Source organism: Peromyscus leucopus, chromosome 3 (assembly GCF_004664715.2).
Source record: "Peromyscus leucopus breed LL Stock chromosome 3, UCI_PerLeu_2.1, whole genome shotgun sequence".
NCBI lineage: Eukaryota > Metazoa > Chordata > Mammalia > Rodentia > Cricetidae > Peromyscus > Peromyscus leucopus.
In genome coordinates, this window is record NC_051065.1 from 31,491,934 (window position 1) to 31,515,980 (window position 24,047).

At 35.1% G+C, this 24,047-nt stretch overlaps 1 protein-coding gene across 3 annotated transcripts in view; it reads left to right on the forward strand.

Annotated features, from left to right (window-relative positions):
• The window catches only part of Sema3a (semaphorin 3A), a 289,957-nt gene that overhangs the window by 125,730 nt on the left and 140,180 nt on the right, over nt 1-24,047 (forward strand). For all 3 annotated transcript variants that reach the window (XM_028862052.2, XM_028862061.2, XM_037203547.1), the window contains 2 exons: nt 17,683-17,840; nt 23,286-23,348. In XM_028862052.2, coding sequence (XP_028717885.1) covers nt 17,683-17,840; nt 23,286-23,348 — 221 coding nt within the window. The remainder of the gene's footprint in view (nt 1-17,682; nt 17,841-23,285; nt 23,349-24,047) is intronic.

The window sequence follows — 24,047 nt, forward strand, 5'->3', positions numbered from 1 at the left end:
AAAACCATTCATAGCTAGCTAGGAGATACACATGTGTTTTTTTCATGCAAAAATACATATGCTAATAGTATAAAATTTTATAGGTGATCTCAGGTGAAGGGAACTAAGCAAATTTCAATATCCAACAGAATTTTAATGATCAGCATTACTTCAACTGTCATTCAGAAGAATACATTTATATATTCCTGGCAAAGTTGAAACTGCATAGAGCATTCAGTCATTTGATCAAAATGCACAGAGCTTCAAAGCTGTGATGATGATTGCTAATGTTTCAGGAATTCAAAGAAAAAATAATACATCCTGTACATGCATTTTAAATTAATGCTGTCATGAATTATACACATTTTAAATCTGACTATAATACTGTAGAGGAAAAGATAGTTATAAGAAAGAATGTGATAATTAAGTACTGTTAGGCCAGTCTGTGATAAAGTTACACAGATATTGTTTAACAAAGAAATGAAATATTCTTGAAAGGATTATCATTATAGGTCAGAATGGAGAAGTATGATTTCCATTAAAATAAATATATATGGAAAATGTCCCTGCCTTTGAAACACAGCTGCTGAAAAAAACTCACAATCTTCTGACATGCATTTTGTGTCTTTTTGACATGTGTATCTTCAATGTATACAGGCTTTATACATACAGATTTTCCCACTGAAGCATACCACCCACGTACACAGAATACAATTATGCATTTTACGAGTAGTTCCTTTTCAACAATCTAGTCAATATAAACTATGTGATAATTCTATTTGTAATGGCTCAGTCAACTACACAACAATAAACTAAAATTTTTCCTGATAGATTATTTTAAACGTGTTTTCAACACAGTCATATAGTGGATCCAAGATACCATCATGGCTTGAATATTAACATTTTCTTAGCGTCATACTTTCAGAGATTTATGATTACCTGTCAGGGACCTTTTGAAAAGCTTACTGGGACATTAACTTGCTAGTGGAGCCTTCAATCATGATGATAGGTTCAGTGACCAAGTAGTTTTCATAGTAGAAACACGAAGGGCTACATATGTATCAGAAAACACAAATCTCATCTTTTCTTTTCCATTTGCTTTTTATCAGATGTATCAGCTGAACATCAGTAGTCTCTGATTTTGAAGAAGAGAACAACAAACAGAGATTCTTACAAATTTAACACTTTTAAGGAGTAATTTAAAGATCATTAAGGAACTAAAATCTTTATAACATCTTTGGGGTGAAGGGGCCTAAAGTGTTCAGACATTACATCATCCTTTCTTTTTTTAAGCCTGCCTGAGAAATATTTAGGGGCAGGTATTTTACATGTGGTCTGACAGAGGCAGAGAAAGATGCGGATTCTTGCCAGTAGCAGCACCATAAATCAACAGTAGAGTTAAATATAGTGCTCAAAACACAAACCGAGGCTTGGGACCTTTCCTATCCTTCCCATTCGGCAGGATAGGTTTGAAAGTAAAAATCATATTATTGCTAATTGAAACATAAGAATAAGAGTTTATTAACAGAATGATAACAAAATCAAAAGCAATCTCATTGACAAATAGAGTTCATACACTTTTTGTTAGAAAATTTAAACTAAAAATGCATTTAAAGCATTAAAATTTTGACCTTTCTTACCTCCCTCTATCACATTAAAAGAAACTAATGAGTGTAAAGTTGAAACAAGTAATGCAACCACAAAGAATGCGATACCCCTCAGCCTGTGATTGTCAGCACAATTAAGAATCTACCCCAGCAGAAATTTGCACAGTGGAAAGATGAGCTATTTGTGCTCACGTTGATTTTGTTAAGGTGCTTGGGAAGAATGAAGTACCTCTGTCCAAAGACTATCAACTTCTTACAAGGTAGAAACTAGGGGCTCAAGGTATAGAGTTTGATGAAAGCTAAAATATATTCCAATTCTCATAAAAACTATATGGTAAATAAATGGGAGTTAAACACATTTGAATCTAATTAAAACAGACACTACTTTCTCGAGTCCTGGATATGCTGGGCCAACCATATGAAAAATGCTGCATAATGGAACTCTCGCATGGAGAAGAGTGTTGATAGATAGGTCTTGTGTTGGAAGTATGAGGTCACTGGTTTATATCCTGAGGAGAAAACCTGGACTTCTTCCATGAAAAACAGCTGCTTTTGTAAAATGTCTAGCACACAAACGGAATTACAGAAGCTTCTGTCAGTTTAAGAATTCCACAACTCTCAGAGAGAGGTGGACATGCAGACTTACCCATGAGAGACATGCAGCTTTAGCCTGAAAATATCAGTCCTTGAGAGAAATCAATCATTAGAAAGGCTTGACCAAAATAATATTGATTTTGATATTGTTTTCAAATTATTATCTCTGAAAGCTGACAAGAAGCATCAAGTGGCTTATGTTTCATTGCTTAATTCTAGTCATGTGAATGAAATCCTAGGAAGCCATCCAAAATTTAAATTCAGACAGTATGAATTAACCAATTTCAGCTGAATTAGAGATTAAATATTTATTACACTCATTTCGTCACCTCCTTCAATGTTCTATTTATCATTTATCATTTGTACCTTAAAACAATAAGTCAACTTGCACAAAGGGACCTACTGAAAATACTGACATTATCATAAAAATACCAATATGTATCAAAGTCATAAATATGGTAATCCGTATTAAAATATAAAGGAAATAGTTTTTATTTGTTTTTGGAATGATTAGCCTAGGCACTATTCATTAATTTAAAATGACTTTCTTTAAAATATTTAACAGCAAAATAGTAACTCATAAATAACACTGTATTTAATATTCAAGCTTGGCATTAATATGTAGTTTATCCATAAACATATTTTAAAATGTTTCTCTTATAAAAAGGGGCTCTGATCTTCAATTACTAGAAAGTTATGTTTAATGAAGTTTTAACTTTACAGATAGATCTCAAAAATCTGAAATATGTTTATAAATTCAAATTATTCGGCTTAACTATTTTTGATCGAGGAATCATTAGTTCTATAGATCATTAAAGAAAACTAATTTTTGAAGCATACAAGTAAAAATTATTTATTATTTAGCATATACATTGGTTTTCATAAGGTCAAGAAATAGGGCCATAGTTCCTACATACAAATACCATGGGAAATATCTTCTTACTTTGAGACATATAAGGATTTTTTGTATTTTTTGGATCCTATTTTTTCTGCTCAGTTTTTGTTGTTGTTGAACAATTATAGATGTCTGAGATAAGTGGGGGGAGTGAAGGAGTGGATACTGAAATTCAACAAGTTTTTGAATTTTAAAATTCAAATTGTGCATGTATATCAAAGAAAATGTTTGTGTAGGATTATTTAAGAAACAACAAAAATTGTGTAAAAATACATAGGACACAGTAGACACAAAGTAGTTTAAGAGCAAATACAAGAATTTACACATGCTCTAAAATGCATTTTAGAAACATTATATGGGTCTTGCTTTGGGAAGAAAACAGGCTTTTTTTTTTTCAAATTGTTATTTCATAGTCATAACATGGTTATAGGGGAAGCATTCCGTGGTCAACGATAAGCCTGCTGCTGCAGGGTATATTACCTAAGGCACACACTTGTCCCAGATGCTGAATCAGCTACTGATGGTAGCAATGTGCTCCTCTCTTTGATGTCTCAGGATGATATTGGTATACCTGCCCTCACAGACTGTTTGACTTCAAGTCTGCTCATAGTCTGTACTTTTGCCAGAAGACCATTTTCAACTCCGTGAGTCGGGGCTTCCACAGCAATATTGCTTACTGGTCCGTGACAGCTGATGAAGAACTCCAGAGCTTGAGCAAGCTTCGCTAAACCTTTTTTTTTTTTTAAATGCTGATTTACTAAATGATGTGAGTTATTCAGCTCATCAAAAGCACAGCTACGAATGTTTAAACTAATATCTTGAGGTTTTTGAGGAGGAGACACATCTCTATCTTGAGTGTTTATAATTGGGAAAGGTTAGTCATTTGTTTGTATTTTGTTCCTTTGTTCAATTTTTTCTTTTTCTCAATCCTCTACTTTTCCCAGTTTCTACAACGTTTTTACTTTTACCAGTCATGACATTTACCCTAATAATAAACAAATGTCTCTTTTAAATATATTCTTTATAGAAAAATAGTAAAAAAAATGTTTTAAATCTTAGAATTCTTATCAGAATGCATTGCTTATTAGGGATATTGCAAAACACATCATCAGAGCCTTGGAAATAGGAAGTACATAGATTATTATTATTTTCAAAATCCTTTCATAATTTGAAGGGAGGCTTATAAATAAAATTAGCAGGCTCCCCAGAAATACATTTTTGTTTTACTTATCTAAGTTCCTTTTCAATAATTTAATCTAAAATTTATTAACGACTATAGTGTAATAATGAAATGAATTTCAGAGATTCTCTTACCTGTTAACAGGCAAAATTAATATGCACATCAAGGGAAAGAATTAAGGTGTCAGATGTCTTAGTATTACATATTTGCTGGATCACAGTGGATGTCTCTGGGGGTTGCGAGGACTTCACAGAACTTAAACATTCACTGGGCCCTGGACAGGAGGGAGCATTTTCCCTCATTATCCTTCACCTTCAGAATAATGGGAGGGCCTCCTTCTCAATAAGACCTATGGTCTGCAGGGACTAAAAGAAGATCATATTTCACTCTAAATAATGTTTATCATTTGTAACTCTAACATTGTTATTAGTGTTTTGTTTTTGGAAAAAGACACAATCAGACCTTTATGAAGTGTAGAAGGCAGTTCAATGAAAAGTCATCTAATCTTATTTTTTCCCAAATCTTGAGGAAAAGGTAAATTGGGTTCTGAATTAGACATTTGTCTTACGGGAATACATATCTGTACGTCCTTCACTGGTCTGTAGACTCTTCACTGACTGTTGTCCTGTCTAGCTCGGAGGTGTGCTTGATTTAATTGGTCCTGGGAGAGCTGAGGGTTTTTGCAAACTAGCTGGAATTTTAGCTTTATTCTGGGGATGTATGAGATGTCCTTAGGGGTCTTAAAGAAGCCTGGTTCACATTATATTTTTCAATCCAGGATGGCTCAAAATATCATCAAATTTTATAATATATGCACATCAGAAAGCGCTTTAAAAACAAAATAGTACAATTTAAATATGCATTATTTTCTACATGAGTTAAAATATTTATGTTGTTGTCCTGTGACATGAAAATAAATCTACGGTTGACCCTGTCAATGAAATTTTGACTAACATTCATATAAAGAGAGCTAGATATAGGCTCATTTAAACTTCCTCAAAATGTCAATGATACCGTCATCTTTCCCGCTAATTTTACTTGTACATATTGAAAGTCATTCTCCAAGCCTGGTGACCGGAGTTTGATCCCCTCAATCCTCTAGTAAAAGGAAAGAATGGACTACCACAAATTATCCTCTGACCTACATATGGATATTGAACACACATACACACATGTGCCTACAGGAATACACACACACACACACACACACACACACACACACACACAGAGAGAGAGAGAGAGAGAGAGAGAGAGAGAGAGAGAGAGATAAGTAAACTGTAATTTTATAAATTCAGTAAATTTATTTCCAGATTTTATTATGATATTTGACTTACTTCAGTTGCTCAATAAATTGTGATAATGTCCTTTCCAAAACTAAAACACTGTTACAGAAAATAAGTATAATGTGACAAACTGACTAGGACATTATTATCGCTGTTTAAAGTGTCCTGCAGCACACCATAGTTTCTTTAGAGAGTTTCACATTTACTCTCAACTGATTTCGCTCACTCCTCTCCTGTCTATTTCCAACCTGCTGCAGAGACCGGATTCTGGGTAAGCCAGCACTCCTTATAGTCAGAATATTTATCCTAATGTCAGGGAAAGAACATGACTAGGAACTCCATTGCAGTGATCTCAGCAGCCTCCTTCAAGGCAAGGGGATAGAGCATGCAAGCACTGATTTTGTGACTTGGTTACTTTATTATTTGATTTTCTTTTTTTTTTCTTTCTTCTTTTTTTTCCAGTACCAGGGATTGAACATTGTGCATTCTAGGCAAATACTTTACCTATATTTACCTATGAGCTATATTCATAAGCCCTTGTTGATTTTTGAAAGACACATTTCTGTGATTCCCTGAGTTTTCTGACTTGTCTCAAATGGAAAAAAAAAGTATTGAACACTAAAGTGAGTATGTTCCAACATGATTCTTCCTTTTCAAGGGTTTGCTTTAATTACATAGTTTTTTGTTGTTTGTTTGGTGTGTGTGTGTGTGTGTGTGTGTGTGTGTGTGTGTGTGTGTGTGCATGAGTGCAGTGCCCTCAAGGTCAGAGGTAACAGATCCCTCTTGAGCTGATGTAATGAGTGGTTGTGAGTTGCCTAACATGCATGCTGAGAACTAAACTTGAGTCATCTAGAAGAGCAGTGTAAATTCTTAACCACGGAGCCATCTCTCCAGCCCAAATGTGTTTGCTTTTAAATGAAGTAATTTTTGTCAATGAATAAAAAGGGTTTCCATTACAATGAAGATACATGTTAGAACAGAAGCAATGAAAAGCTAGATAAAACCTCCGATTTCTTTCTTCAACCAAAACTCAGCATTAGAACAATTTAATTAAATTAGTTTGTTTTTTAAGATTGTTATTATGTTGATATATGCAGCAAAGCATGAATGAATGACTTATCATTTAATTTTCCGTATGTGAATTATTTTCAACAGTTTTACTACCAGAAAATAGAAGATACCTTTTGTAAATGTCAAAAAGCATGTTTTCTTACAGCCATGTAAAATCTAGTTATTTGAAGACACATTGAAACAGATGCTCTGTTGCATGTAAATTATTGGTCAGGAGTATCTGAAAAAATTGATTTTCCACTTCATTAGCAGGCAAGCACTCTCTCTGCTGATGACACACAGTCACTGTGCACTGGAACCCGACACAACCTCGTGGTACAGTAACTGAGAATAGACACATGTCTAAAAGGAGTGTCACAAGAATTGAGGACAGAGACATAGAAATCCAAAGCAAGGTCTTGATCTCTCTTTCGCTGACTGCTCGAAATCCACATGTGCTCATTTGCACAAGCAAGCATGTACATGGGAACACATTGTGTATACATAACACAAATGTGAGTTTTCACCATAGACTCCAGCTTTACTTTTTAAAGGAGGACCAATCATCATCTCCCACAGAAAATAAGCAACCATTAGCAGTGCATAGAAACATTAACCACATTTTTCAACATAAAAATATTTAGTCAGCTTGTGTAATATTCCATTTAAAAGATTTTATTCTTTAAATCATAAATTAAAATTAATAGTATGTTACTTATTTTAAGATATATTTAGTGTTCAATTTTTGTCAGTATGCATGTGTCAAAAAAATCAGTAACAGAGATCAGATAGCAAAAAATTAATTCTTTCCTAAAATATTTCCCCAAATTCATTCACAAGAACATTGAACTTAGAGCCAGCAGATAACATGTTTATGCTTGACTTCTAAAGCTCTTAGCCACAGAGACACTTATGCTCTCTCTAAGTAGTCAGACTCCATTCAGTTAAAGATCCACATCTCAAATTCCAGCTACTTCCTGTACACATGATTCGGTTCTATGGCGCTGCGATAACCTTTATTTCTAATGCATGCACCGTGACATTCAGGCAGCATACTGATTATACACAGTTCCTTCCTACTCTGTGCTTTACTGAGCATGATTGGACATCAGAGAAAAGAGTAATAAATGCATGCTAACTCACAAGCCCTTCATGGGAGAGAGAGAGAGAGAGAGAGAGAGAGAGAGAGAGAGAGAGAGAGAGAGAGAGAGAGAGAGAGAGAGAGACTCTGATTTCCCCCGAACTACAAGAATGGGAAAATAAGCTGGGAGCAGGAGGAAGCAACCGAGGTTCTCAGAAGAGCAAAGTGTCCTGCAAATGGTGGGAATGCTTGAGAATAGTCCTAAAACATGGGAGCAAGGCACAGCTCCAGACTATAATTTCTGTCAGCACCTGGGCCAAGGAGCTGGGTGTCAGTGCTGTGATTTGTTTTGCTTTAATAAAAATGATTACATTTTTAAAATTAAGCTCAGGTTAATTTATATGCTGGTGACTTGAAGAGTATATTAAAGTTGTGAGAAACCTTAGAGAGCCCGTCAGGTTTCCACTGGTGTACACCAATGTCCAGTCTCCCTGGCAAGAAAGGATTCTCCAGAACTTTGATCATTTCCAAATGACCAAATCATTTAACAAAATGATTTCACAATCATTATGTGAAAAATAGCCACAGTTTGCAAATAAGTAAGCCTTTTAAAAATTGTGATTATGACCTTTGAAGTTAATATCTAACAAATGGGGAAACCTAGTCTATAGTGTGACACAAAATGCAGTCTTATTTGCTTTGTTCCAGATATTGATATTTCCTTTATGTATTTCAGCTTTTGTTGATTTTTAAAAAGTAAAATACACTCTACATGATACTTATTGAGATGTACACTTCTGTTGTGGGTTTGTTCTATGTCAGAGCAGTTTCTAGGGTAAGACCTACAGAAATAATGAAAACAGCATGTATTAACTCTAACAGGAGGGCGAAATGGATAAAGTGTGAATTGGCTACATACTCAGCTGCAGGGTCAGAGCACTCAGGTAAGGGCTTGAAAGGTGATTTCCCTCTATCAGGGTAAGGATGGCAAAGACGGAGCATTTAGTCAATAAAGAATATCCTAACCATTGAATTAATAGCAAATAATCCTATGCTCATAAACACTCTTGCATTTTTTGAATGTCAATAGGCATATGCACTATTGATGAGTGAATAAAAGAATGGGTGTAGAAATTTACAGAACCTGAATTACACAGATAATGAAACTCTGTATGTAAAATTTTCATCAATTAATATGGTTTCTATGTTCTTGGGCTTGTGTTTATGTGAATAAAGTTGATTGTTTAAAAATTGTTCTTACCTGCCAAGTGGTGTGGCAAAGGCCTTTAATCCCAGCACTTGGGAGGCAGATGCAGGCATCTCTGAGTTCGAAGCCAGCCTGCTCTGCAGAGTGAATTCCAGGACACTCAGGGCTACACAGAGAAACTCTGTCTTGAAAACCAAACAAATATAAACTAATTTTTAGCAAACAACTAAAAATGAAGCAAGGGTACTGTTATTGTGGTGTCCGGAAACAGGCTTTATTTCTTACCGTCAAATATCTGGAAATATCCGATGACATCTCTCTCACTTGAGACAAGTGACTGGGCACTGAGGGACTGAGTCATAACTACTTGCATTTGTCAATATGTACAAAGTGCTTTTCTCTTTTCAGGAAGATGCCCTTCCTTACTCTAAGTGAATCTGAGGTCCACCCACTTCTTCCCTTCTGTGTAGGACTCACTTTTCCCACACGTGTCTCAGATGTCTTCCCCTTTTACGTAGCTCCACAGTTAGTAATTCTTCAGTAGGGAGAGATTTTGCTGGAAGACAGATCTTTCAAGTCTGCATATTCAGCTCTGTATTTATATTTTATAGACATGTCTCTTTTCATTCCTATGATCAAACTGAGGAGAGAGTGATAACACCTAGTCATTGTATTAGCAACCTCAAGGATTTAAGAAAACTTTGCTTGTATGTTCCCTGGGTTTGGAAATTAGGCCAGCAGAGCTGACCCTGATTTCTTTGCCCCCCTGTCTTTCCTGTGCTCTTGGTCACATTTGAGGAAGCACTTCCCCCCATCTGACAACGACAGTGTAGCTGCTGAGGAGGACTTCCCATCCCGGCTGTTACTGGGACTTGGACACACACTCTACAAGCTTCAGTACTTTTAAAAACCCTTTTTCCTGGGAAGCCCTGGTTCTTCATATTTGTTTCCTCATACTTTGCCAATTGCATATTAGATATAATACTGTGAAACAGTCTGGACTTCACTCTGTCTTCAATCCACTTACATATTAATTAGTATAAAAATTCACACAATAAATACAATGTGTGTGCATGTGTGTGTGTCTGTATGTAGGTGATGTGTGTATGACTAACATGACCTCCGACCTACATGGATTAGTCATAATTCCATGTCTGCCTCTGTAGCCTTAACTCAACATATTTCATCTATGAATATTTCACCAATAATATTATAGCCATAGAGATTTTGTGAGAATACTTCTAAAGGAAGCATTTGTGGGTGAAACAGCTGTGATTTGGTAACTTATTATTTACTAATTCTATACTATTTGGAATATATGGACTATATTATGTACTAGTATTTCAAGATCTTATGGCAAAATATTTCAAGTTTCCTTATATTTCACATTATCTCTTAATAATTTGATGTTCTGTTGCAGTTTTATCATCTGGGTATATTTTGTTTTCTTCTTGTGTTCTTGTCTCCCTGTGCATCCTGTCCCCTTCCCATGAGATGAAGGAAGAAGGCAGGTTAGACGTGCTGTTATCTTAGCCATCTTTCCCCAGTATAAAGTATCCATGTTCTGTGGAAAGAGTGCTCTGGGCTCAGTGCATTTGTTGTGAAAACCTAGAGAGGAAGTTCAGTCAGAAGAAAGCTACAATTATTCAAGGGAAATGTTATGGGGAGTTAAAGTGCGGCACTGACAATGTGTATGGAAGCAAGAGCAAACATGGGACAAATTACTGTGTTAAGGAAAACTGCAGTGATGGATTGCATCTGTGAATGAGGAAGTGCCTCTGGCCTGCGTGGATCTCTGTGGGTGAGTGATACTTGTAACTGACTTAAAACATACAGAACATTGATGATGTCAACAAGAGAAAGAACAAAAGGGGTGAGTTCTTTTTAAGTCGTGCAGACTCTGAGTGTTTGTGCAACATCTAAACAGAGGTTTCTAGTAAGCCTTTGTTTGGCCTTGGAGGGTAATCTGCCTTTAGAAGGTATACATTTGAGGCACATCAAAATATTGCTCATGGTAAAAACCCATAGTTGTAGATAAAATTGGCCACAGAGTTACTTTTGTGTAAAAAGAGCAAGCACAGGGCAAATACAGTAATATAAATATTTAAGAGGCTGTTAACTAAAGTAAGTGTCGTGATAGAGAGAGGAAACCAAACTTCCCCATCATTGGCTTTTAATATTCCTCCAAATGCACTCCTCTTAAAGACAGTGAAGAAAAGGAGGGAGAGCCTGACCTCTGATGTCAGGTGGAAACAAATATCTTCACTCTCTTTCATACTTACTGTGTGATCTAGAATATTCCCAATAGACTTGCTGGAGCCAGTCCTTCACTGAGGAAAAATAGAAATTAGAATTCTGCCTTATGATGTTGTAAGTTATGAATTAACATGACTTTACATCATTCAGCAGCTTGGGTCTACTAGACACTGTTAATATCTTTGACTTCTTGTATCCTGTGGTCTTTATTCATGTCTCTACTTAGGAGCATCCTAGTCCTGTTTGCTAGCTCAGCTTTAATTATCTAGCCTACTTTCCAAGGATTGTCTTTCTCTCTTTAGCATTATTATTTTTCTCTTCTCCTGGATTCCTTAACACGTGGTATTCTCTTTTAATTGTTATTTATTTAGTTTTTGCTTTCCCAAGAATATCTTTCTACATTTTTTAATCAAGGTTCTGCTGCTTGGCATACTCTACATATTTTTTAGCTGAGGTAACACACCTACAAGGAACTGTATATGCATTTACTGAATTAAGATAATGATTATTAAAAACACAGAAGTGAATAATCAGATCACATTGGGAACAGTAGAAATAGCCAGGCACAGGAACGCTCTCTATTCATCCCAGAACTAAGAGTCAGTGAAAGGTGAACTATGAGTTCCAGTCCAGCCTCATCTACAGGTTAAAGCATTGTAAAAAATAACAACAATAACAAGTTAAAAAGAAAAACAAAACTATCTCAATGCCTTAAAAGGACATGGGCATCATATTATTAATTTCTCACAATATGGTTTGAGATGCTTGCTGCTTGAATATAGTATGGGACCCAGAAGCATGGCTGCAGTTCCAGCCCAGAAGTGGACCATTACCCAAGCCTCAATTGAGAGCAGCTAGGACCTTTATTAGGGGGCCAATGTAAGTTTAAAATAAAAGCTGATTATTCATGTCATATACAAATAAATAGCAACTGGTAGAGAAAGGTTGTGATATACTTTCAGTTCAATAAAGACATTAGACATTAGGCCATCAGCAAATGCAAAGAAATATGTTGAAAGAATTTGAAACAAATTATGCTAGGCAAAGATGGTAAGGGTGCTGCTTCCAGATGCCACAGATCTTAGCATAGGCAGATAGGGCAAGTTTGCTTCAGATTATGATATGTAAATATGCATGTTCTGATGCTTATTGTTATTAAAATTAGAAAAGAAAGTTTTTGAAACATAGTCCAGTAATACCAAATTTATAAGTTGAGAATATGTGCTTAGGTTCAGCAGCTAAATAAAAGCTATAGGTAACCAGTGTGTTGGAGTAACCTATGCAATGAGAAAATGTAATGGCCAGAAACAGCAGAAGTAGAGGCCATCCTCTACAAAGTTCCTGGTGCAGCAGTGTTTGCCATCAGGAGGCTGTGGAAAGGATCTGTCTGTTGGAAAGCTCTAAAACCTAATACTTAGTGACATAAGAATCACTGATAATAATAGACACTAGTACTTACTTGGTTTTGTTTTCGCTAAGGGCATAGCAAAGAGTTGAAAGTCAAAGCTAAAGAAGGAAGAAGCGGGAGGGAAGTATCTAAAATGTCGGAGGTGAACTTATTTTACCTCACTGACTTTACAATATTTACAAATATCTAGAGGTGGTCATCATTTAGTCAAAATGTTTTGGCATCTTATAGACTCAGCCTTTGATGATTTTTAAAAAGCTTGTTTGTTGTAAGAAAAGGACAAAGTTTAAGTCATGGGAAAGCCCATGAGCCTAAAGCCATCAATGAATACAAGCAATTCATTTGAGTCCAGCAACTTGTGGGGTCCTGGGACCCTTCCTGCTATAAAACTTGGAAGGATGGAGCATAAGAAGAGAATAGAGGGAGGGGGAGAGGGTTGGGAATGAATTGGTTAGAAATGCAAAGGGAAAAACAAAACAAACCAAATCTTGTTTAGATGTGAAAGGGCAGCAAACAGAGGCTTGGAATCCTACAAGAAGAAGCTGAGTTCTGTACAATCTTGAATATTTGAATGAATATACACTTCACCACCTTTTTCAGAATTTGACCCGGTCACTGAAATGTTACCATGTGTGTAAGTCTGTGTTTATACTAAATATAATCACAATGCCACAGAAATTATACAATTTTATTACAAAGAGGTGAATCATTCTGTAAAAGTTTAAGATAAATGACTCATTTTGTATGATACATGTTAAAATGTTGAAGAAAGGTAGTTTATAGTTATTTTTCAGTATCTTAAGTAATAGCTGATAGTGGTCATGTTTTATGATTATTTTCTCTCCTTTCTTTAACCCAAATGAATCTACAAGAAAGTCTCTGATAGGCAAGGTAACAGGAAAGCAATTTGGGGCACTGATAAACCGAAAAGTAGGTAGAATGCACAGCTGGGGTTCTTCTGCCATGGGGATCTGAAGTACATTTCTAGGACAAATCGAGTATATTCTCTTATTTTCCTCTGTGCAAGTTTAAATGTAAGTCTGTAGAATCTGCAAGTTTTGAATTTCTAAAGGCTATTTTTAAATTTTTAAAAGAAAATGTAATCTGTCCATAACTGATTACAATGCCGCTTAACATGATATAAATTGATTTCCTACTAAGTCATCTCTAGCTGTATTTGTTGTCTACACTGTCTGAGTCACAATGTTGATAGCACTACTCACTGGGTGTGGACTCTATGGACTTGTGACCAGTATGTTCTCCATGACAATATTTAACAAATAATTGACAATGTATTTATTGTTTGCTGAAACTACAGAAAATGGAATACTTGCTTAAACTTACTTTTCAAATATAAGAAAAGGAATCCTTCATTATAATCCTTTGATTGCTTCTCAATATGGCTGACACATCATAAAGAAAGGGAAGTGATGTCTCACAGTGATCTTGACTTACAGCTCTAATACTTAATTGCACTACAAAAACTTTTGTCTACTCAGAGGCACTGTGGTCATACAAACATCATGGAAATGCATGTTGTTCTTAAAAATACCATCTGTTGCTGTTGGATAGAGTGCAAGCCTGAGGAGATGTGAAAAGGTAGAGGAATGTTCAACAGTGTCTCCCATTACAGAGGATTTGTTTTGGCTCCAACACCAATTTATGTCACTGGTTTAAGTAACAGAAATGAAGAAGTAGTAACCTGGATTTTGTGGGAGCAAATTCAGAGTTGAAAACATTTGCCATCAATTGCACTTGAGAATTGTTGACATCTAAGAAAATCAAAACCATAAATTGAAACAAAGAAAACAGAATATTGAGAACTAGATTTGGGTGGGAAGAAGGTGCTTGATTTGAACTCAGGAAGTGGTATAGAAAGTTCATGGTGATGACTGCATAAGTATTGGAGAATTTATTAAGGCAACTCCACATAGTTAAAAAGGGGGGATTATTTGGGGATAACTTACAACAAGTAGAGATAGGTTACAGGATCCAGGAGAGGTGAAGTGCACAGTCCAGTGATGTTCTCTGGAGAACTCTGATCAGTCTACATCCAGCATCTAGGATCACCAGGAACCAAGAGACCCGGCACATCTGGATCTCAGGTCTTAAGGGCTCCAGTCTTGTCCCCACATCAGGGGCAGGCCATAGGTAGGCGTGACAGTTACCGGAAGCCTCAATGAGGGTAGTACTTCCAGGTTAAAGCTCGAACAGCTACCCACTACACATGAGGGCCATCAAAAGATTCTTTTTTCATTTGCATATCTTTGTCAAAGGCTTTTAGTAGATTCGAATTAGGGGTAATGGACTGATAGAAAAATAAATACATTTTAGAACAATGGAAAAGAACTTCTACCCAAGAATATTCTTTTTTAATGAACTGGATTCAGGGGCACATTTTTAAATGTGTAGTTTGTTTCCAGGGTGATTTCATATATAAGCTACCAGAAATTTTAGCTGTCTATATGTACAAATGCACGATTCTTACCAAACTTATATTCAGCCAGTAATATAGTTTTCAGTTGGAAGGATAATTTAAATTGTTTAAAATTATATACAAAGCCATGCTTGTTATTTAGAATTGATATAGAAAATAACAAAAATACTTCATTGTACTTAAAATGAAGAATATACCAAGGCTACATATTTAATATCATATATATGTTAAGTATTAGTATATAAAATGCCATGCCTCTATTACTTATTCCTTCCCTATATAAAATTACCAATGTTAATGCTAGTACCTGACATCGTTGGAATATGGTATCCCCAAAGCCTTTTGTGTTGAATACTTAGTCTGCAGGAGGAGGTGAGGCCACACATTGAGAAGTGAATAGAATATAGGGGCTTGGACCTAATCAGTGCATTAATTTATCGATGAATTCATAGTATGATGGTATTGTGTATGGCATGGAAATAGGAGGCGGGGACTGGATGTAGGAAATATATCACTAAGGGAATACCTTTGAAGGGTGTCTTGCCACCCCTCCTTTCTGATGCCCTTGGTTTCCTGGCTACCATAAGGTGAGCAGTTTTCCTCTGCCGTGCCCTTCATTTATGATGTCCCTTCCTTACCACAGTCCTAAAAACAATGAAACCAATAGAACATGAATTGCAACCTGTGAAACTGTTAGTCCAAATATATTCTCCTTTACATTGGTTTGCTTTGGTGTCTGTCACAGTGATGGGGTGTCTAATACAGAACTTTTGGTAAGACAGATGAAAATGTGTTATTTTCAGTGTATTCCATGACCCCTAACTCCTTATGATTCAAAGATCAGCCATACTTGTATTTAATTTTTACTTGTACATATAGACAATCGTTAATTGAGTGCTTACTATGTAAATTACTGTTCTGTCCTCATATTTGTAATAACTCTTGGGAGACATTGTTCATCCCACCTTACACAATGCTGAGGCCCAAGGTGTAAATAATTGATTATAGAACGCTCTCTTAATTCAAAGGTACTCTGGTGAAGGTCCTTCTCTTATAACAGGGAAACTCTCAAAACAATAGCAATGCTTTTTCTGTAACTTCTCATACTTGATACTTATAGTTCCCTTGCATATTTCCAATGTGTTTGTAATTAAAATCCATGTCTCAGTTGAGCATTCCATTGCTTAATGTTTCTTAAAATGGATATAGGATGAGCTGATGTTTTAAATTTGCTTAGCTACCTATAAATTTGGGCTCCCTGACAATTTATAGTTTTTAAAATTACAAAGATCAGTAGATTGTAGGAGTAGATTTTTTTAAGGTATCATGTAGCTGTAGGAATCTCAGACAATGACATCAAAGGGCAAAGAATGCATGAAGGCAGATCATGTTATCATGCATTCCAGAAGACAAAGGGAGGTGCAATAGGGTCCAATACGTGGAAACGGCTCTGGTCTAATACTATAGACTCACCACCCACACACCAAAGGGCTTGACCATTATTCCTCTGATGAACTCATATTTGTTATAAAAAGGTAAAGACATAGGCAATGCATGGCAATTTCTAACATACCTAGTTTTTCCTGTGAGTTGGGAGTTAAGGGAGAGGCAAGATTTGCTTTGCTGTATCTATCTCTCTTAGGAAGAGACTGTGTTCAGTGGATTCACATAAAATTTATTAGTTGCATTGAATATGTACTGGAAAAACATGGGACACAAATTCAGAACCCAGTTTGTAATACTGCAGTATTTTTATCCCATGGAGATGTTGCAAAAGAGACACAATGTATAAAAATGAATGATTTAATGTCTCCATATTTTAGCTACTAAATATTACAAACTATTTGTGTAGTATAGAAAATTAAATGGTCAAAAGATGATAAAATGTTGCAGGTGAACAAGGGAAACCATCTAGGATGTTGAGTGAGACTTGCTCTACCGTCCCTCTAGCTTGTTGACCTCATAGTGTCATTATAGCTAATGACTTGGGACAGGTACAACCGATTGAACCATCATTCCATTAAAGAAGCACATATACAGTGTTGATCATTCTACTGTGTAGAGGGTTAGGCCGATCCAGAACTTTCCCTGAGGCTCTGATATATGGAGTATGAACTTGGTTCCTTGTCTAAAACCAGATATATGTTTAGCAAGGGAAATAATGTTCTGGGGCCGAGATCTCAGAGGAGCTATGGTTTTCTAGATCACAAGGTCTTCAGCACTCAACTTGTGACTCACTTAAGGTTACTATGTTACCTTTGTGCAACATTTCCTGATTAGCTTCATGATGACTGACTCCCATTGTTTGAAAATTTATGCTTCTTGTATCTGTTTTTCCCTAGAAAGTGTATATGCAATGCTGTACACCTTAATAAAGTTGATTCAAATAAGGCATAGCTTGTACATAAACCCCTGGTATTAAACTATTAAACTTTTCTATCTCCTTTATTTTTTGATCACTGAAGAATGACCTATTACTCTAATGTGATTATATGTGTGTGTGTGTGTGTGTATATATATATATATATAATGGGCATGTGGGGTGTATGTATGTACATATAGTTGGTACCTGTGTATTTCTTAATACCTTGAATAGTAAGCACTGACTGCCATCACAGTAGAACATTAGATTATCATGCCCCAATAACGTCTGCTTGTGAAGGACCTCACATTCATCCCCATTGTCTTGCTTCGTTGCCTTTCAGAAATGTTGGAATCCAACAATGTGATCACTTTCAATGGCTTGGCCAACAGCTCCAGTTATCACACTTTCCTTTTGGATGAGGAACGGAGTAGGCTGTATGTTGGAGCAAAGGATCATATATTTTCATTCAACTTGGTGAATATTAAAGATTATCAAAAGGTATCTTTATTCTAATATATATATGTTTATATATATGTGTATATATATATTCCGATTATTTTTAAACATTGAAGTTTTTATGACATTCTCTAGCTATATCAGGACAACTTACAGAACAATATTTAAAAAGGATGTTTTTTCCAAATATATATAAAATGAATGATAGCAATATGCTATTAGATGAACTAAGCCATATATCAACATGGAAGAAATAATAGTAATTTTGATGGCCATTGGTTAAAAAGAACAAACTTTAGCTTATTCCTCCAGTAAAAAAAAAACCCTAAAAACCTGAAATGTTAGAGAAATACATTATAACTAAGTATTCATACATATATGTATTTGTGTAAGTTTGCCCTTCTTCCCATGGTGCTGGCTAGCTAAGGATTCATCAAGCAATTGTCACCTGAGTCAACTGATGGCCTTCTGGCATTTGTGCATAGTTTTATTCAAACACAGGCACTCCTTTTCATTTGTATATGTTTCTATGTTGCATGATACAACAGAGATGAGTAGTTGTGACAAATCATATGACCCATAATGTCAATATTTACAATAATCCTTTGTAAATAAGAAGTTTATAAACCCTTATCTAAAAATCAGATTTCAGGTCACTGGCACCAGATTTTTGCAAATTTGATTATTTAGACTTAAGGAGGATGCTATTTTTAATAATATTCCTTTAGACTTCTGGCTCATTTCAATAATGAACTATATGAATTTTAAAACAAACAGATTGGCATGGTAGACAGAATTGTTTTGCTACATTTACATGCTCTACCATAAGTCAACCAAATTCCCTTAGTTTTCCAGCAGAAATCCCCTGAGGAACAAAGGCTTTCTACAGCTGCTTCCCTGAACATGCTTATCAGTATCTGTGGGTGTAGCTCTGCCCCATACCACTGAAGGCATTAATGTGGTGTGCTGAGCTATTTGTGGAGAACACACTGGATGACAACTTCTTAAAAGTAAATGAACTATGAAAAGGTTCTGTTCTGCTTTGAGAGTATTTCTCTGGCTATAAAACAAGTATTTATATTTAAATTGTCATTTCTTTAGTATGACATAACTTTATTACTTTTTTATTCATCTCTCATATGTCACACGCTACCATACTTTCCCTTCCTCCTCCCCTCCCAGACCCTCTCTCCAGCTTGATCCCCAATATTCTTCCCTTCCCTTCAGAAAAAGGCAGGGCTTCCAGAGACATTGGTATAGCTTGATATAACTTTAAATTTGTCATTTTCTCTTTTTATTACCTAAACACAAAAGTTCAGATACATATATACAGTAAGCTAAAATTAATACGTATATTCATATGAAATTGCATTCAGATATTTTATAGTAAAATTGTGATGCTGACACTGAACCAGGTGCTTCTAGCTCTGATTCTGGAAACTGAGTGACATTTAAACCTCCTCAGGTAATAGCAATGAAATGATAAATTTTTTCTTTCAAAGATTTTTTAAATGGTGACAAAATAAAGAGAATTTTGGTGTGGATATTTTATCCCAAAGCATCATTCTTTATGAAGTGAATTGGAATCCTAGAATATTTGGTATTATAACTTTAGGATATTATATTTGTTAAATTTTTCTGAGTAGCTTTTGTTATTTTGTAAATTTCATTTACATATATTGAAATAGGTATATAGACAATAGATATTAGATTAACTAGATAGATGAGAGATTAGATAGATAGATAGACAGACAGACAGATAGACAGATAGAAAAATAGGTATATAGATGTATGATAAATGATAGCTAGATATATAGAGAGATAGAAAATATATGACCACATATTGCCTCTGATTATGTAAATTATGTATTTAACATTTTCTTTTACATATATCTTATGAATTTTACTAATGAAATAAATTGTATCTAAAATTTAAAAGAACCAAATCATTGCATCAAAATCCTATAATTTTATAAATGAGACACATCCAAGAGCCAAATGCTTATATAGCATGGGTACAAGTTATCACAGGCCATAAGCTAACCAACATACACATAACAGTGTCTTCTATTTAGACTGTTAATAAAAATAATTGAATCAGCCGGGCGGTGGTGGCTCACGACTTTAATCCCAGCACTGGGAGGCAGAGGCAGGCGGATCTCTGTGAGTTTGAGGCCAGCCTGGTCTACAAAGTGAGTTCCAGGAAAGGTGCAAAGCTACACAGAGAAACCCTATCTCAAAAAACCAAAATAATAATAATAATAATAATAATAATAATAATAATAATAATTGAATCAATGAATAAGTAAGAAATTAAAGTTCCTGAACATTGTCACATTAATATTGTTACAACTCTTGCCATGACTTTCAAATTAATATTCTAAAATAGGTCACCTCAAAGATTAAGATATATCATTAATGAATGAATAATTAATGTTAATTATATCACATTACTTAAAACAGTGAATTCAATTTATATCTGGCTATTTATTTTTGGCATGTTCTAGTATTCATGGCTTAAATGATCATTAAAACATAGCAAATATAAATAATATTGACATGAACTCTTCAGAACATAATGTCATAAATAGTTCTTGGTTTTACAACAGTAAAAATAAATGTGTTAACTTAAAGGTGACCATTGAGCCGACCAATTTTTGAGGCAAAAATATAACTGTGTGCTCAGGTTTGGAAGAATAAGAGAAAGATTATTTTCCTGAAGATAATAAATGCATTCTATTTAATCTAAATGATTAATAAGAACATTCATCAGAAGTATTAATTAATGGTATAGAGTTCTTCTCTACTATACATAGGTCTCTGAATTTAATTCTCAGAACTATACTAGAAATATATATAGAATTCTTATAAAGAATAAATGTATGGCTGGTAAAATATCTCATCCCCAAAAGTGCTTGATGGGCAGCCAAGATGACCAGTGTTCAGTCATCAGACCCAAATAAAGTACTGGAGTCTTAGAGCACTCCTGCATTCCTAGCTTTTAAAAGGTTGAGACAAGGGGATACCAGTGACTTGATGGTCAGCCACTCTGGGCATATCTATGAGCTCAAAGTTCAGAGACCCACCTTAAAAATAGGATGGAGAACAATTAGGAAAGGTACACAATATTAACTTCTGGTATTCACACATCTGCATACATACCTTCACATACACACACATACACACACACACACACACACACACACACATAAAGTAGGTCAAGAAATACCTTAAGTAATAGAGTATGAAACTAAGCCATGAAAAGATAACTATTTTTGGAGTAAAAAAAAACCTGAAATATAATATGCATATAATATTATTTTATTAATATTAGATGGAGAAGAAAAATATAAAATAAGCTTAAAATAGCTTAGAAAGAATGATCAAGAACTAGAAAACATTGTGTCTTCTAAAATCAATATATGTTCATATATATGTACATATATATGAATAAAATCTATAATTTTAGCAGAACTTAGCTTGAAGTTCACTATGATGTCCTACAAATCTTAGTTTACTGTTAGATACATATTTTTTCCTCATCCATTGTGAACTTCAAATTTAAAAGAAAATCTCCTGACCTCAAGCACCAACCTGAAGACAGATGGAATGTGGTTTTGTCCTGTTACCCCTCTAGAATGTCAAGATTCAGAGTGATGTTCATTGATAAAGATGATAAATGTACTATTTTTTAATGTTTTTACTATGTGACTATATCATGTGGAACACATTTAACATGAATTTTAATTTAGATACACAGACACAAATGGGCAGAAAATCACCTAAAAGAGTACACACTGAATGAAGAACTTAATGATAAAAAATGATGGTGTACCCACTGTCTTTTTAAGCATCATATTTTTGACATGAAGTTGGAATGCATTTTTCAAGGCATCATGTTATTTCAATGATTCCTCAACTCTTGTTTATTAGTTTGCTGCATTCAGGGGACTAATTCCCTGGATTAAAATCTCAAACTTTGCCAGAGTGTGTGACCATTTACAGTGAATTATCCCAAGGCTTCAAATGAATGATGATCAATCATTCTAAGGCTGAAAGCTTTCTAGGACACATAAATAATAAACTGCCCCTGACTCTGGATTTTTATTTAACGAATGACATTTCCCCCTGACATGAACAAATATTACTAGAAAAGAAAACTGATGCAGGAATGATAAATTGTTCTGCCCAGTACAGATAAGACCCATTGAAATTGTTCATGGAATTTGGAAATTTTTGTACTGAAATTTGGATAAGAGTACTTGTATTGCTATTATAGAGAAAACATATGCAACTGAATAAGCCACTACCAGTAGCATAGTCTACTGTGACCAGATTCACAACTGGAAGAATTAAAACTCACTTAAAATCATTTAAGTAGTTGAGGTTTTGCATGATTTTTGTTATTTGTTTTTGTAAGACACTGTCTTGCTATGTAGTCCTGGTTGTCCTGACTTACTCTCTACATGTAGCCCTGCCTGGCCTGACTCCTCACTCTGTGTATGCAGTCTAGCCTAGCCCTAAAATTACTTTTTGTATGTTGGCTTTATAGTTGTACTGAACACACACACACACACACACACACACACACACACACACACACACACACACCGGGAGGAGGGGAGAATCTCACTGTATACAGGCAGCCCCGACTGTCCTGACTCACTCTGACTCATTCTGTAAATGGAGCCCTGGTTGCCATGGTTTACTGTCTATATGTAACCCTGGCTTGTCTGACTCACTATGTATGTAGACCAGCCTGGCCTTGAACTCATGAGGTGTGCGGAGCCCTGGCAAGTCTTTTTGCCTCTGTATCCCAAATACTAGGCTCTTTAGCTAAGGAACACCATGCCTGTCAAAGAAGCAGTTTTTCAGAGCTATATTTTTTCTTTGTTTCCACTTTTATCTTCTCAAAACATATGTTGTTATTCTTAAATATTCCGTATTTTCAGGTGGAGACAGAAAGAAAGAGAGCAACAGAGAAAGAGATGACTTTGGAAGCTGTGTTTGCCAAACATTTCAGGTCGCGCTCTAGTGTGTCAGCCTGGAATTTGGTTCAGAGAGATATTTTCAGAGTATGCTAGTGATAAATTTTCAAAATCACTACTTCACGATAAATACTGAGGAATTTGGAAGAACATGAGACATGCTCTCTGCCAATTTTCACCTAGATCCTCATATTTTCCAAGGATGGCCTTCCTTTCCCACCCAGGGTAGCAGCTCTTTCCACGTCACACTCTTCCATCTATTGATCACATTAACTGCTTTCCAACTCTAATTTATATGGATCAAAGAACAGTGGATAGATGGAAACTGCATGACTTAACACAGAAATTCATTTGCTGTTGTTAAAAGAAGGTCACATTTGACCTCTTCCTCCATAGAGTATTTATTTTCCATAGTTGTCCCGAACAAATACAAAGATTATAAAATGCTGAGTCTCTTGGCAAATTTAATTGGTACAAACACAATTCTTTCTGTCCTTAGATTGTATGGCCAGTGTCTTACACCAGAAGAGATGAATGCAAATGGGCCGGAAAAGACATCCTGGTAAGCATTCATCTGCTGAATTATTCTAGTGACTTCCTAAGTAATATGTTACCATGTGATCTCTTCTTCTCTGATATTCTTTTGAACATCAGTCTTTGCTTGTGGACTTAACATTTGAAAGAATGGGTGATATTGTTCTATTATGGAAACAGTTTTATATAAAGAAAATAGGCAATAATAACAATGCTAATAAAAATATAATTTCAATAATGGCTTACATGTGAGGAGAATAATTAACAAAACGTGATATTGTAGCACACATATTTATATTAAATGGCAAATGATCTGTGCAGCTAGAGTTATGTATGTTAGTTCATATTTGTTTCTCTTGAATAATGATTTTTTCCCTGTGTCATTGTTATAAAATTACCTTTCCATTCTTTTTACACATTACATTCTGTTTTTCTTTCTTTTTTCTTTGTTAGTTTTTGTTACTTGTCTTTCCCACCTTTATTTTTCAAATAAATAGTAAGAAATGACTATGTAGCTTACAGTATCCTAGACACTATGGAGTCAAACATTAGTATGCAGTGCTATAAGCGTTTTATCATTTACTGTTAGGCAAATGGCCTTTATCCAAGGCCATTTCTTCTTTATGTAAACTTTGTTAATAAAATTAAGTTGGCAGTGGGTTGGAAGTATACCTTCAAATCTGAACAAACCATAAAAATAGTTAAAATGCGTCAATAAATAGACTAC